The 14472-nt window shown below is 38.2% G+C and overlaps 1 protein-coding gene across 4 annotated transcripts in view; it reads left to right on the forward strand.

Moving 5' to 3' along the window:
• The first annotated feature begins 3193 nt into the window (after positions 1 to 3193).
• The window catches only part of map3k1 (mitogen-activated protein kinase kinase kinase 1, E3 ubiquitin protein ligase), a 36386-nt gene continuing 25107 nt past the window's right edge, over positions 3194 to 14472 (forward strand). The window contains exon 1 of one of the 4 annotated variants that reach the window (XM_060895636.1): positions 3194 to 3698. In XM_060895636.1, coding sequence (XP_060751619.1) covers positions 3223 to 3698 — 476 coding nt within the window. In that variant the 5' untranslated portion in view covers positions 3194 to 3222. Of the gene's footprint in view, positions 3699 to 8013; positions 8156 to 13694; positions 14123 to 14200; positions 14265 to 14472 lie in introns of those variants that run through there. The other 3 variants (XM_060895637.1, XM_060895638.1, XM_060895639.1) reach the window with 3 other exon arrangements.

Genomic DNA, 14472 nt, shown 5'->3' on the forward strand with positions numbered 1-14472 from the left:
CAATATGATATATTTTGACAGTATGATATACACAAAGGAAGAAAGAAGGTTCATTGTGCTAGTTGAGTCTAATCCTTTGTCTAAATCCAAATCATTTGTTAATGTGAGAAATATAAAAAATATTGATGTCAGTCTTCTGCAGTTCAGTTGGCTGAAAGAGTCATTGCCATAATTCTATTGAATATAGTACTTTAAAGGACATTATGAAAGATCGTTTCCATTCATATACACAACATTGTTTCAACTCTTTACAAGTGGTCTTTTCTGAACTAATGTAAAGGCGCCTGGTTCCTTTTGTCTGGTTCCACAAAATCACTGATAAAAAGAATTGACCAGATCTGAGAGAGCACAAATTGTTTGAGCAGCATTCCACGTGAGCAGGAAATTCAGTGCTACAGGAAGCCTGACTGGCTAAGAATAGCACTCAGTAATAGATTGGAGCCACACTGACAGGAAATTGTTTTTGCTAGCCATCCTGTACCTACAGACACATTGTAGGAAACTTCTAACTTAAAAATGGACCTGTGCTGCTTCTTAGGAGAAATTTATATTACTATTAAATGTGGCAATGTTTGTGTAGATTTATGCAAGACAAGAAATATATGAAGCGGTTAATGTTTTATATGAAGAAATGATTCAAAGGATAAGAGCTTACATTTATTATTCAATGCATTGATACAAAGATTTTTAGATTTAGGTTGTATTTGCCGAAAAAATATTTAAAAAGACAAAATTTCACAGTTGTATTGATTAGAGATCATTACATAACTTGAAAGAAAGATGGAGCACAATGGGGTTTTTATTGAGAAGACCATGTCATTTGCACGTTCACAAAGCTGAAATTCTGCCCAGACAAACGGCTGGCCCAGAAAATGGGGATGCATGCAACCTCTATACACACACACACACACACACACACACACACACACTCGCACACACACACACACACAGACACACACACAGACACACACACAGACATATACACACACACATACACACACAGACACACACACACCCACACACACACATACACACACAAACACACACACACAGACACACACACTCAGATATACACACACACATACACACAAACCACTGACTGATAATGTTTGCCTATGTACAATGACGTACATTATAATTGTTATAATTTATAAACATCAACATTTTTAAAGCCCGAAAAAAATAACAAAGTGTAAGCATTCGCAAAGTTATACAGCACCTTCAATTCCAAAACAATACCCTGTGGCATTCCATATATAACGATTGTTATTTCCATACTTATATATACTACATAAAAGTGGCTAAAGTAACTTTACAAACGTACACTTACACACGAATGGATTAGAAATTGTGTTAGTTATATGTATATACCTGAAACAACACATGAATGTGCATTGTCTCTAAGTGACTATGTAGTCATGAGTTCATATACAGCCAGCTTTATAATTATTGGTACCCTTGGTAAGTGATGTGAAAAAACATTCCTGGCACATTAGCTTAATCTCAAAATCAGCAAAAAAATATATTTTTTTAACAGAACCACATAATAAATAATTAGTAGTCCTAAAAATTCTTATAAATAATTAATGTTAATTAATAACAATAAATAAATATTAATGACACAGATGAACAAATGGAAATTGTTTTCTTTCATAAATATAAGCACCTGATGTTAACTAGCAACTAAGGGAAGATCACTGACTGTTACTGGGTTTCATTGTGAGAAAAGACAAAAATAGAGCTTTTGACAATACACACACATAAATGGTTTATGATGATTCAACACTGTTTCCCCCCAAAGGTATTGGGACATTTTTATAGGGATATATGGCATTATGGCTTCCATAAAGTACCAGAAGCTCAAAAAAAAACTGTCTGACTCTGACAAAAAGCTACACCTAGATGGTGGTGGGATATTCCAGCAGGAGAGTGATACAAAACATACATCCAATACTAAACCCCACTTAAAACCTAAGAGATGAAAACATAAAAGATGAACTGAAGGAGAGTTCATATAACATGACCTACTTTAAACCTATCCTGCATTAACAGATAAGACGAAATATTGTAATGTTGGAAAAGGGAGATTGCAATAATTGTGACACTTGGCTTTGCTATAAAAAAATCATATACAAATTAATACATATTACAACATTAATCAATTAATAAATATATTTTTAAAAACCAGCAGTGTGTGGTACACAACAGTATTAAAAAGACGAAACAATTTCTGAGAAAATACTTCACAACCTACAAAAGCAATCTCTCAAAACCTTTCTGTTCATTTCAACTCAGCTCTATTTTGATCATGAATATGGTTTCTCACTGTTGTCTTCAGTGCACACTGCAGTACTGGAAATAAATACATAAACTACAAATATTTCAAACTGTGGTGCCAAAGGAGGTAAGATAGAAGTTTTACATATTGCTGCTATAACACTAATGTGTTTATTCCAGTATTTCTGCACGCGTGATATTGTATGAACATACAGTATTTACACTGTTCCATGCTGTTTTTGTGTTTTGTCTTTTGTGTGATGTCTTGTATTTTTTGTTTGCACTGTCTTTTGTCCTGCACTGTCTTTCTGTCTTTTTGTCCTGCACTGTCCTTCTGTCTTTGTGTCCTGCACTGTCTTTCTGTCTTTTGTCCTGCACTGTGTTTCTGTCTTTTGTCCTGCACTGTCTTTCTGTCTGTTGTCCTGCACTGTCTTTTTGTCCTGCACTGTCTTTCTGTCTTTTGTCCTGCACTGTCTTTCTGTCTTTTGTCCTGCACTGTCTTTTTGTCCTGCACTGTCTTTCTGTCTTTTGTCCTGCACTGTCTTTCTGTCTTTTGTCCTGCACTGTCTTTTGTCCTGCACTGTCTTTCTGTCTTTTGTCCTGCACTGTCTTTTTGTCCTGCACTGTCTTTCTGTCTTGTCATGCATTGTCTTTCTGTCTTTTGTCCTGCACTGTTTTTCTGTCTTGTTTGTCTTGTCTTGCACTGTCTTTCTGTCTTATTGCCTTGTCCTCTACTGTCTATATATGGTTGAAACGACAATAACTAAAGCTTCTTGACTTGACACATCGTCCTCAATGGCCTTCCATATAGTTCTGCGTGTAAACAGAACGTAGGTGCCTTGGCTCCTCCCTCTGGCTCCTCCCACTCCATTGGTTCCTCCCACCGCGCTCTCTCCACTCCCTCTCCAATTGCACCTTTTAAGTGGCACAAATTCGGGACGGAAAATGGCGACGGCGGGGAGCCGGACCTCGTCGTCGGGATTAATAGATTCAAATGAATATGCAAACGTTCCAAGTGGACCTCAGGGTGGCTGCAGTGCGCCGTCTCTTCCGAGCAGTCAGGTGAAGAGCAACGCGGTGGAAACCGCGCAGTGGAGACGGAAAGAGCTGCGGAAAGTCAAGAGTGTGGATCTGGAGAAAGCCGATGCGCTTCATCATCATCATCTTCATCACGTCTCCACCGAGAGCGGCGTGTCTCCCATCGCAGCTCAGCTCCACTACCTATCCGTGTCTTCTCCTTTATCTCAGCAAAGCAGGCATCATGTCCAGCACAGCAACTCACTAACTCAACATCCTCTGCTCGACAAAGTAAACAGCGGTAACAGTTTGTCCACTGGAGCTCAGGAATTATCCCAAACTTCTCGTAGCCTCAGCACTGATCATGCAGCACCTTCAGTCGACCTGAGCTCTGTACAACACAGGTGAGATCTCAGCTGAATTAAACACGTATATACCTACATAAATATAAGGGCGAGTGTCAGACTGAGATGTTGCATGTGTGCGAAAGGCGTGTGCGAAAGTCGAATGTTCTTTCTCTGTGTTTATGATCAGATTTATCCCTGAATTTGGAATAATTAAAAAAAAAAAAAATAAATAAATAAAACTGTGTTTTATTTACATTTATTTATTTATTTCTCTTACATTGTCACTTTGGGTTTTATTTCCTGTCTAAAATGAAATATTTATGGTGTATGGAGTCTATATGCAGTTTGTATAACAGCAGGAAAGTTGCACACATGGGCTGTATAACCACATGGGCATGAATGGACAGACACTAATATTAGCTCCAGGATGTGTGTATTGACTCTTACCTTGTGGGCTGTGAGAGATCTATTTAATTGTAATAAAATATTGCTGCTGGTTTAAAAATATTTGCATGGTGTAATATAATACTAGTATGACTAATATGTTGAACTTGAATCAGTCGTTTATGCTTATTTATATGTTTATTTTTATTGCTCTGTTAGATCTCTGATCTGTTTTTTTATTCATTCATCCAAATTTCACGTTAACGTTTCTCTCGTCTAACAAAAAATAGAAAATTGTTTTGAGATGGGACATTTTCGAAGCGTTCAAGCAGAATAATAGTAAGAATATAATAGGTTGAACAGGTTGAAGGTTGAACGTTAATTTAAATATAGAAAGAATGAATAGAAATTGTACAGCATGTTATGTAGCGTATCATCAGAGCATGCAGTATATTGTAAGATTGTCAAAATAAGTGTTAAAGTAGCTGAAGCAGTACAAAAAAGCTAGTGCAACTATATGTTGTTGTATGTCCTCTTAATCTGTTTCCTAGTTAGCAAACGTGTTGCCTTGGTTAATATGTGTATACGTATTAACAGACTTTTCTCTCAGGCTGAGCAGCTTGGCAGGTGTATTCAGTGTATAGACGTTTATGAAGTCTTTTAATCTAAAAAAAAATGAGTAAAAATAGATTTGGTTATTCTTCAGATTTGTGTTTAAATTATTTGCACTACTGATCTCTCTAAGTCAATCCCATTGTACAGTTCTGTATGTCGTAGTAGTTTAATGGAAAAACAATGTGTGTGTTATTAGATTTCTCTTGAACACGCACACAAACACACACACACACACACACACACACACACACACACACACACAAACACCATTTAGGTTTTAGCATATCCGTGTGAGTTGCCCATCTCTGCATGACGGAGAGAGCACCTTAGTTTCTGTCCTGAGACATTTTTGTATGTTTACCTTAAAAGGAAAACCTCGTGTTAGACATAGATGACGTGGGGTGTACAGATTAATCTTTGAGTATAAAAAAAAAGTGTTTGTCAACTGAGGCTGTTAACTTCCAGAGACGTTTTTTTTCTTGTGTCTGTATAAAACGATGACTAAATATGAGGGCAGAAAACAATGGAATGTGTGTGGTTTGGTTTTATAGTGTTTATAAGGTTAACACTTAAACAGAATCATATATGAGTCTTCAGGCAGGTTGATGTCTGGGTGGGAAAAATACTAAAAACATTCAATAGCTTTGTGTTTGTTTTGTGATTTTATTAATATCACGTTTCAGTGTGTGGGAATGTGAAATCTCTTCACACATTAATCAAACTTCTCCTGCTCTACTGGATTTGAACAGAGGATTGTTTTTCTCTTCTGTTTATTCACACTTGCATGTTAGAGTAGTAAAGGGAATGTGAGTCAGGGCAGCTCAAGTTTGCGTCAGCCACCTGATTCATTCCATGTCGTGTCCCCTCAGGTGAGAAGAGGAGCATCGTGCTCCCAAACACCCACCAAAATGTCACAGGTAGATGCTTTCTTCTTGACAGGTGTTGAAATTGATCCAAAACCAGATGTTCTTCTGTCTGTGTACTCTAGCGTTGGGGGCGCTTATCTGCTCTAATGCAGCCGCCAATGTCTACTTGAGAAAAGATCAAAGGAGGCCTCTATTGAAGCGCTGTGTCGGGTTGGCATAGTTTTAAAAAGGCTACCTTATTCAGAGGTCTGGCCTGCTTTTGTTTCCTTTGAAGGCTTCCCCCTTGATCACTGTAGGAACCGATTCGTTTGAAGGGAAGGGGTCAGTTGGCCACGCAGGGCGAGAAAAGTGTTTGCTTTCTGTGTTTTACAGGAACAACTCTTGATTGGCAAATTGGAATAACAACAATGAACAAATAACAGAGCTGGACGTTTTGTGTATAAAGTTCTAAACTCGGATAAGCACAAGTTGTACCGTGGTTCAGATTAAAAACATTTTAACATTTCGACTCTGTTTGTTTCAAAGTGGATTGAGCCACAAGTTGTGAAAGTGGCGGTAGGGTTGCGGATGAAAAGTTTCCGTTAGTGTACACTGAGCTGGGTGTTCCCAACCCATGGGATCGTAATTAATTTGTTTGCATTTCCAGCGGATGTGACAGGAGTTCTGATGTTCTGGTTTACAGAAGGCAGCCAGTCAGATGCAGGATAAGATACCTCCACTGCATAGGAAAACATCACGGGACTTTCATCTAGCCAAATGAAACACACTGTTATTGCGTGGTGGTGTGAAACTAAATGTAGGCGGTTTGTTGGATTACAGTATTAGTGGTGATGAAGTCCTGTAGAGCAAGTTGGAGCAATCGTCATTGCTTGTTTTTTTTATATATTGTCGGTCAGGTCATGTTAAATCAACATCACATATTGAATGTTTCTCTCTCTCTCTCTCTCTCTCTCTCTCTCTCTCTCTTTCTCTATTTTGTATTTCTGGTACTATTTTAAAATTGGTTAAGATATAAAGGTGGTATAAATGGTATAGTAAGGCCTGCCTGTTTCCTAGCAGAATAATCCCTATCAGATAATTTGCTGGTACTAAATATGTTCCTAAACATGGAATATTTGGATTTTTTTGAAAGTATTTTTGACGTTGAAAAGTGATTATTTTTGTTTATTATTTATTCAAATCACCAGTGATAAAGTGAGGCTCGGGCTGATTTCTTTCTAGCCCAGACTGTAGAGTCATCCAGAATCTTTTCATGTGTATATTGTCAGGTTATTACACCTCCTTTTCATATATAGCTGATATTTTTCCAGAAAATATTATGAGCAATGATTGAGAGGACACGCGTGAGACCCAGTCGTGTTTATATTGAACGTGACCGTGTTGCTCAATCATACTTTTCTCCACAAGAATGCACTCTGTTCGGGGATTCCTTAATCAATCTACTTTTAGAGTTGCCTTCAAATTACAAATTACACTAAATGACAAACAGAAGAAATACAGGTTTCTTTTTTTGGGGTGGATAATGATATGGTTAAAGCTTTTCTATTCACCATGAAGGGATTAAACGATTCAGGAGGAATTCTAGATGGTGGTGGTGATTAGAAAAAGTGTGAATATTTAAATAATTGTTTCAGACCTGCCTCCTTGCTTTATATCTTAATATCTGAGTGAGCTGGAATGCAAAGGAACAATCATTTTCCTCAGTATAAACGGCAAATGAGACAGTGGACGTTTGACTCTGGAGTGTTTTAACCAACCGCCTGGGAACTCCAGCCAAAACTCGCACATCTCGCATTGTAATTTTATCTTGATTTAAGTTTCTGGCTCGGAAGAAGCAACGACTTTGATTTCTGTCCTGGTTAATAGTGTTTTGGGAGAATTTGAAATAGTTCAGATTTGGTGAGTGGGGTTCAGGTTCTCAAAAAGAAGAAGACAGCATCATGGGGAAAGTTTGACTATCTGGTTTACTATGTTTGGTCTTTAGAGGAAACATGACATGACCCCTGTAGGGATTCATAGGAGGGGAAAAAGAGAGGGAGAGAGATCATAAATGCAGTTGCCTATTGGTCTTTAAGTCTGTGGGTGTGCAGTAGTTCTTACACGTCATTCCTGTTGTGCCATCGGTGAGACCATGTGATCTAATTGCATTGTGCAATTTCAATAGTTCCATTAAGCAATGGATATTATTCTTTTGTCTTTATATCCGTCTTTAGTATTTATATCAAAGATTCACCTTTGTATGTATTTGTATTTGATTTCATCACATAATTAAAGGAGATGTATTTCATGTATTTCATCACATAATTAAAGGAGATCTTTTCAATTAAAGATTGTTAATAGTTGGTGTGAAAGAATCGTGTGGGTTTTTTTGTTGGTTTGTGTTTTTCAACGTCTGTAGAGCTCTTGTCATGTGTAAAGACACGTGCGTGACTCATGATCACCATTCTAAGTGGTTTTGACAGGCTTGACTCTATAAAATTGACCTTCCTTGAGATAGCTGTGGCATAACATCTGGATCCGCACTCACTTTAAAGCTGCTGAGCTAGGACATTTGGGACGACAAATGGCTACTGTCTTAAGCCTGGCGCTTGAACCTGCCACAGGTCACTTCTGTTCCCTCGGGAGGTCTCTCCTTGTAAAAGTGATAAGGTAAGAAGAATGTATGCAGCTTTTATGGAGGCTTATTAAAGATTTTGCTGGTACCATGAAGGCAGATTCACCCTAGCATGCTGGGAGGCTGATGTCAGGTGCAGCACGGCTCACTCTTCGGTATACGTGTTGTCGGTGGCGTGTCTGAACAGACGCATGCAGTTTTCAAGCCTATTGAGTTACAGTACAGTAAGACGATGGGAACGAAAAGAGTTGTGCAGTCGCATGTGAAGCTTTATTTGTGAAGGCTACATGCTAATGTGTATCATGATCTGTTTATGGTTGCTGTTGTCTGAAGTATTTGGTTGCTAAGTAGGCAAGGACAAGAATGTTCAGAAACTGAATTTTTTGGCATGAGGTTCAGAAACAAACTTTCCTCTCTCTGCCCGCTTGCACATGGGCTAAAACTATTCGAGCTGATTTATAAGTTGTTTGAACTTGGAATGTATTGTAATTTGGGTCTTTTGAGGCACCAAAAAATAGCAGACCGAAAATCATCTACAGAAAATGTTCTTCAGAAATTTGTGTATGTTGCGACGTAAGCTGTTGGACATTAATTCAAGCATTTCTATTTCTAAATATATTTTTTACAGAAATATAGTTTTAAATTAATTAAATGCATTTTAAGCATCAAATGCAAAAGTACAGTCAGGTTGTAAGATGATTTTTATTTAAAAAAAAAAATAACAAAAAAACAAACAAAAAACATCATAAAAGATACCTGCAACATCTGTGATTATTTATTACATTCGCCGATCCCTAATAATGCTTATCGTTAAGTACATTTTTTAAATGTTTGTGTAGTTTTCTTCTTTATTTAGAACATTAGATCTGTTGCAAATCTTTTGCATGCTGAGTCCTGAAGATGAATGGTGTCATAAGTGACATTTAATGTCTCTAGCTGGTTTCGAGTTTAGCTTGCTTTTAGTGTTTTTAGTGCTATTGGAAGAACATTCTCCAATAATAGAATCCTAATGTATGTCTTATGAACTGAAAAAAGCTGGGAATCGCCCTCAGTGTGCCATCTCGCCTGTAAATATAGCTAGTATTGGTGTGTAAAGATATTTGCCCTCATTCTGTCGAGTGGAGGTCTCCTGAGATTTGGCCTATTTTGTCTAACCAGTCAAGGCCTCTTCACGGTCACCAGAAAGTGGCTGTTTAAAGCCTGGGTTAGCTGAAACGCTCACGCCTGGATGCTGGCAACAAAGGTCCGGATATTTCCATGCCCGATAGGCCCCGTCAGCCGGGGCAGGGGTCCCCCCGCCTCCCCTCATTTTCTGTTTAGTTAGCAGCAGGACGAGGCAAGCTAGAGATTACATGTGAAAAGCAAACACACAGGTCTCTAAATAATCAGGCACAGATTACTAGTTAAAACACTAAGTCTTTGTGGAGGGGCCTTCGGTAGATGCCCCTAGCACATCTACACATACATCTGAGGCGGACCCGTGTTTAGTTATACTTGAGAAAATTATCTAGTAAATGCATGTTTTTGTAAAAGTGAAAGAGGAAATGACTTTATCTCTTGTGCTCTTTGTGGTTCTACAGAAGAGTTTCATTATTGCGTTGTCACTCTCAAAATCTGGGTGTTCACCACTACAAGTAATGTCTGAGCTTCTACAAACTGTGATTATTTTTTCAGCTGTGTTTCAGTCCTTTACATCTTTTATATTTCTGTAACATTTTTGGAGTCTGGAGTCTCCATGTGACCCCTAAATGCCTTCAAACTGCATGTAGAATTTCATCCACAGCAAGAAAGTCCATTAGAGTATACAGTATTAGAAAATCACAGGTTGCGTTACTCAGTAATTTTGTTTAGTAACTGCCAGTGTTACAAAAATAAAAGAAATCCAGAAAGTGTGTTTTTTTTTATATCATATTGTCTGTTTTTTTTCTTTCTTGACTTTCAAAAGGATTTGTACGGCTCCACTGTGCTAATATTTTAAATCAGCTGCATTTAAAAGGTGGATGCTTATAATAAATTAGTTGGTCATCAAGATGTCATCCTCAGTCCTTGTAAAATATTAGCCCCTGCTCGCACCCTGTCTTGTCCTGGTCGACTGCCGCACTGATCCTTCCCGGGATTTTGTCTCTGACTTGCACTCACTGCAGTTAATTACTGTAAAATTCAAGCATAAAAGTGCAAAGAGCTTGAAACTGAATGCTTGTTTATTTTTAGAGTAAACTACATTTATAGTTGGACGTGTGTGAGAAATTGGTTATTTGACTGCGAATGCTGTACTGTAGGCATCGGACCAAATCTTGATGGCCCAATAAGAGGAGCATTGTTGTCGAACAGAGGGGTGCATGCAACTGGCATGGCAATAAAACTCCCACACACACACTTATGTCGCAGTGTTGCAGAATGTTAGGGAGGAATATGCATGAGAAACCGATCTCTCTGCAGAACTACAATAAACATTGTCAATGCTCTTTATTAATGCACCGTCTTTTAATTCTCGTAAGAAATGGAAAAGGGGAAAAAAACCATGTTTCTCAATGAGAATCTTGTACCCCTATGTCAAATGACATGAAGCATGTAAGTGGCCTTTGTGTTTGTATGTTTTGTGGCTACAGTTTAGCATCAGAGGGGAACCCGAGTAACCCACCATATTAACACTGCAATCAATAGTTCATCCAGTTGTCCCTTAGAGCAGTTGGTGAAAACTGTGGAGAAATGTTTAACCAGGAAATGCTTGGGACAACAGCACTGACCTCCAGTCATCTCGCTCCTCAAGGGATGGGTAATATGATGTTGTCTCGGAAATGAGACATTGCTTAGTAGCAATTGGCAGATCGACTTTGCGTAGCCATGAAGAGAAGATAAGGTTTATATTTTGGATAGATCTAGTAAAAAATGGCTGAGTAAGGCTCTCTAGCCTCTTCAGCACTCCCATTAGCTACATTCCAGTCTGCTTTTTTGGGGAAAAAAAGGCTTTCGAAGTGTTTACTCAGCCACTCCTTTTCTCTCTCTGAGTGTTCATCCGGGCAGCTGCTACAGCCCCCAGGACTCTCTTCCGCAGTTGTTTTCCTTTTGTCTTGCTCTGTTGTTTTGAGGTCAAGTTTTGTCTGTGTTGACTTTTTTTCTTCCTCTTCGAGGCATTAGAAGCTCTGAATAGAGCTTTTCTTTTTCTTTTCTTTTTTTATTTCTCGCTTTCTTTCTTTTTTTTTAATGTTCTCATGCAACAATTTGACTCTGGATAGAGTTGTAACAGTGTTCTTTTTCCGCATGAGATCGGCTACTGAGGGCTTTAACGTTGCTGTGTGTCAGTCCCTTTCAAGGCTGTTGGCTGCTTTGTCGAAAGTAATGTCCCTGCTTCCTTTTCTGCCAAGTAGCAAAAAGTCACTACAGTCACTTTTCTGTCTAGTAGTCGTGCAACAACAACTCCTTTTTCCTACTTGTTATTAATTTTTCATTTCAGACTGTATGCATGTTCTCTCTGGGTTCTCAAGTTTCCTCCACCACTCCAAAGACATGCGCTATAGATTGGCATGTCTGAATTGTGAACTGTTGTGTGAGTGTGTGGTTGTCCCCTGTGACTGGTTGGAACCCTGTCTAGGGTGTACTTGGTCTTGTGTCCTCAGTCACCTTGGGTTAGGCTCCAGGCTCTGACCCTGTGTTGGATCAGAGCTACAGAAATTGGGTGACAATGTCATGCAGTCATTGATTAATCACCGTCACTGACTCTGTTAGACAGATGCTAGATTACTAAGCAACATTTCACATGATAAGCGAGAATTGTTACCACGCAAGCGATTTAAACATCAGTAAACAATTTGCGTACTTATGGTTACTTAGCTTAAGAAAGACCCTTTTTTTGTTACGGTTCTACCCACATGTTTACTTTCTAAGCATGGTGTAAGAACGACACAACGTGATCTGTCTGGAACTTTGAGTTGAAAATCCTGCAAAAAAATCAAAGAAAATGTCACAAAGCTTTTTTTTTTATTGCTTCACATTAATGAATTTTTGTGGTGCTACAGTAGAAAGCAGAAACAGCCTCCATCAGAATAGATGCAGCACCTCATGGTCCTCGTGGTCGCTGCTCACATGCCAATATTGATTTAAGGACAAGTGAAGATATTGGTGTAATCACTGAAACAATGGCCAACGTCTGTATTTTTATTTTTTCAGTCTTTCATCACACTGTAGTCTTTAAATAGAAGCCTTCTCTGCATTGCTTCCAGTATAAGTTAAAATACCCTCGCTCTAGCTATCTTTATCTGCAATACTTTCTAGCACCTAAGTTTATCCTTGAAATATATAGGCCAGTTTGCCTGTTAACTGCTTTTTCTACTGTCGCATCGATTTATCTTCCTCTGTTTCTCACTGTCGCTTGTAGTGTGTGTGTGTTTGTGTGTGTGGTTTTTCTGCACCGTTGCCCCAGATTCTGCAATGAATCTGGTCGCTCGTGTTTCTCCGAGACACTGAAATATGCCCCACCTTCTCAGCTTCTGGTAGCAGTAACTTTGTCAGGATGATGACTGAAAGAAGAAGGTTGTTTGTTTCTATTTTTTGTAGCTTTTCTCTTTATGATGTGACTCACTTCTCCCCAACACGCTCGGTTTCTCTCTTACGCTCTTTCTCACTTTTATTTGTGTTTACTGTGTAGTTGCTTTGAGCCTCAGAGTGGCTGTGTTATGTTCGTCAGATCAGAGTGAGGGGAAGACCACGTCTTCTCCCCAAGATGCTCTCTCTCACCACAGACTAGAAATCCTATTTTGAGTGGGTTGCGCAAAAGTACCTGCACTGCAGGTCAACCATAGTGTTGATTTTGTTTTTTTTCAGAAAGATCCACTTTGGGTATAGTTTTAGAAACGGTCATAAACCCAAGTCTCTTCATGCCTGATCCTGTTTTGGTGGAACCAATAATTAATTTTTTCTTTTTTTTATTTATTATTATTATTATTATTATTATTATTATTATTAACAACTTTTTGTTATATATAAATGTATAGTTTAGGATTTCATTTAACCTTGTGTATTTAAAATTTGAATTAACAATGCATTTGTTTAAATCTTTATTTTATAATTTCATGTAAATTTGATTTCTGAATTTAACTAATGACTAATAAAAAAATTTCTTTATCAAGATTTTTTTTTTTTACAATTTACTCAATATCAAGTTAATTAAATTATGTATATAATATAATATATTAATATTTGTCATTATTTTGATGTGTTGGAGAGAGAATCACAGCCAATTACACGCATATTTTTATGCAGCTCTCGCTAGCTGGTCATCTGGGAGCTGTTATGTTGTTAAACTATAATACTTTGACCTTGAGATTTCTTGTTTGTGTCCTGTTAATGCTGACTTTTTTAACCAACATCCTCAAGAGCAAAGTATTTATTAATAGTGCCATTGCTTCTTCGTAGCAGACTGAACTCCGTATAAGGGTTTAGACTTCGTTAAACCGCATTACTTATTGTCTATAAAGTGAATGTTTAACGTGTAGAATGTTAGCAATGCACTGTGATAAGACGGCACAAACAGGAGGCAGTGCCTTGGGTACGATCTGTGTGTGCGTAAGATGGAGTCATGTGCCATTTGCTAAGACCTTCAAGCGTGTTAAAAGGCACATTGACTGAAGGTCTGTTTGCTGTCGTTCAAAGACATTATTAGTTTTAACCAGACATGTTATGCTAGATAACAGTATTTGCTCTTTAGCCCTTTGAAGTTTAAAAGGTTACTGCATTCATAAATTCGTAGATGAGAGACTATTTGCGTGCTATCTCTACAGTAGGTCTGTTGACTGATCGAGGACTGTCTAGTGAAAAAATGGAATTTTTTTCAGCTTTTCAACAAGATTTTATAAATTCCTTGAGGTGGCTTGACCAAAAATCCTTCACTAGCGGCCGGTTCGTTCTACAAGCTTGGACATTTTCTAGACTATTATGAATTCTATGGTGCCAAGGATCAGCAACCCGAGAACGTCTTTGGGTTTGGACCTTAATTCCAGTGGGGCGTAAGTAAACGTTCTGTTTCACGTTGCTGTGTTCTTCGCTAAAGACTTTCTCACATGCACTTTTGTGTGTGATAACAGGAATGAATCAAAAATTCCAAGAAGATGCAGCAAACGAGTGGGACAAGTCCAGCACAATTCCTGGGTAATTACTGGGAGGGCTCATGAACAGCTGTTTAGTTCTCATTTCTCCGATCTAATTGGCACTCTGCGTTTGTGTTGCACAATGAGCTCTTCAGTTTAAAATGTAGTCACTGGATTGGGGAATAACTTCAGCCTCTAAAAGTTAATTAAACTTTTTTTCAGACAGCATTGTAAAATGGCCTCTTCTGTGAAGGTCAGTTTTTCAGAGA

The sequence above is a fragment of the Tachysurus vachellii genome, chromosome 20, assembly GCF_030014155.1.
Source record: "Tachysurus vachellii isolate PV-2020 chromosome 20, HZAU_Pvac_v1, whole genome shotgun sequence".
In the NCBI taxonomy this organism is placed as follows: domain Eukaryota; kingdom Metazoa; phylum Chordata; class Actinopteri; order Siluriformes; family Bagridae; genus Tachysurus; species Tachysurus vachellii.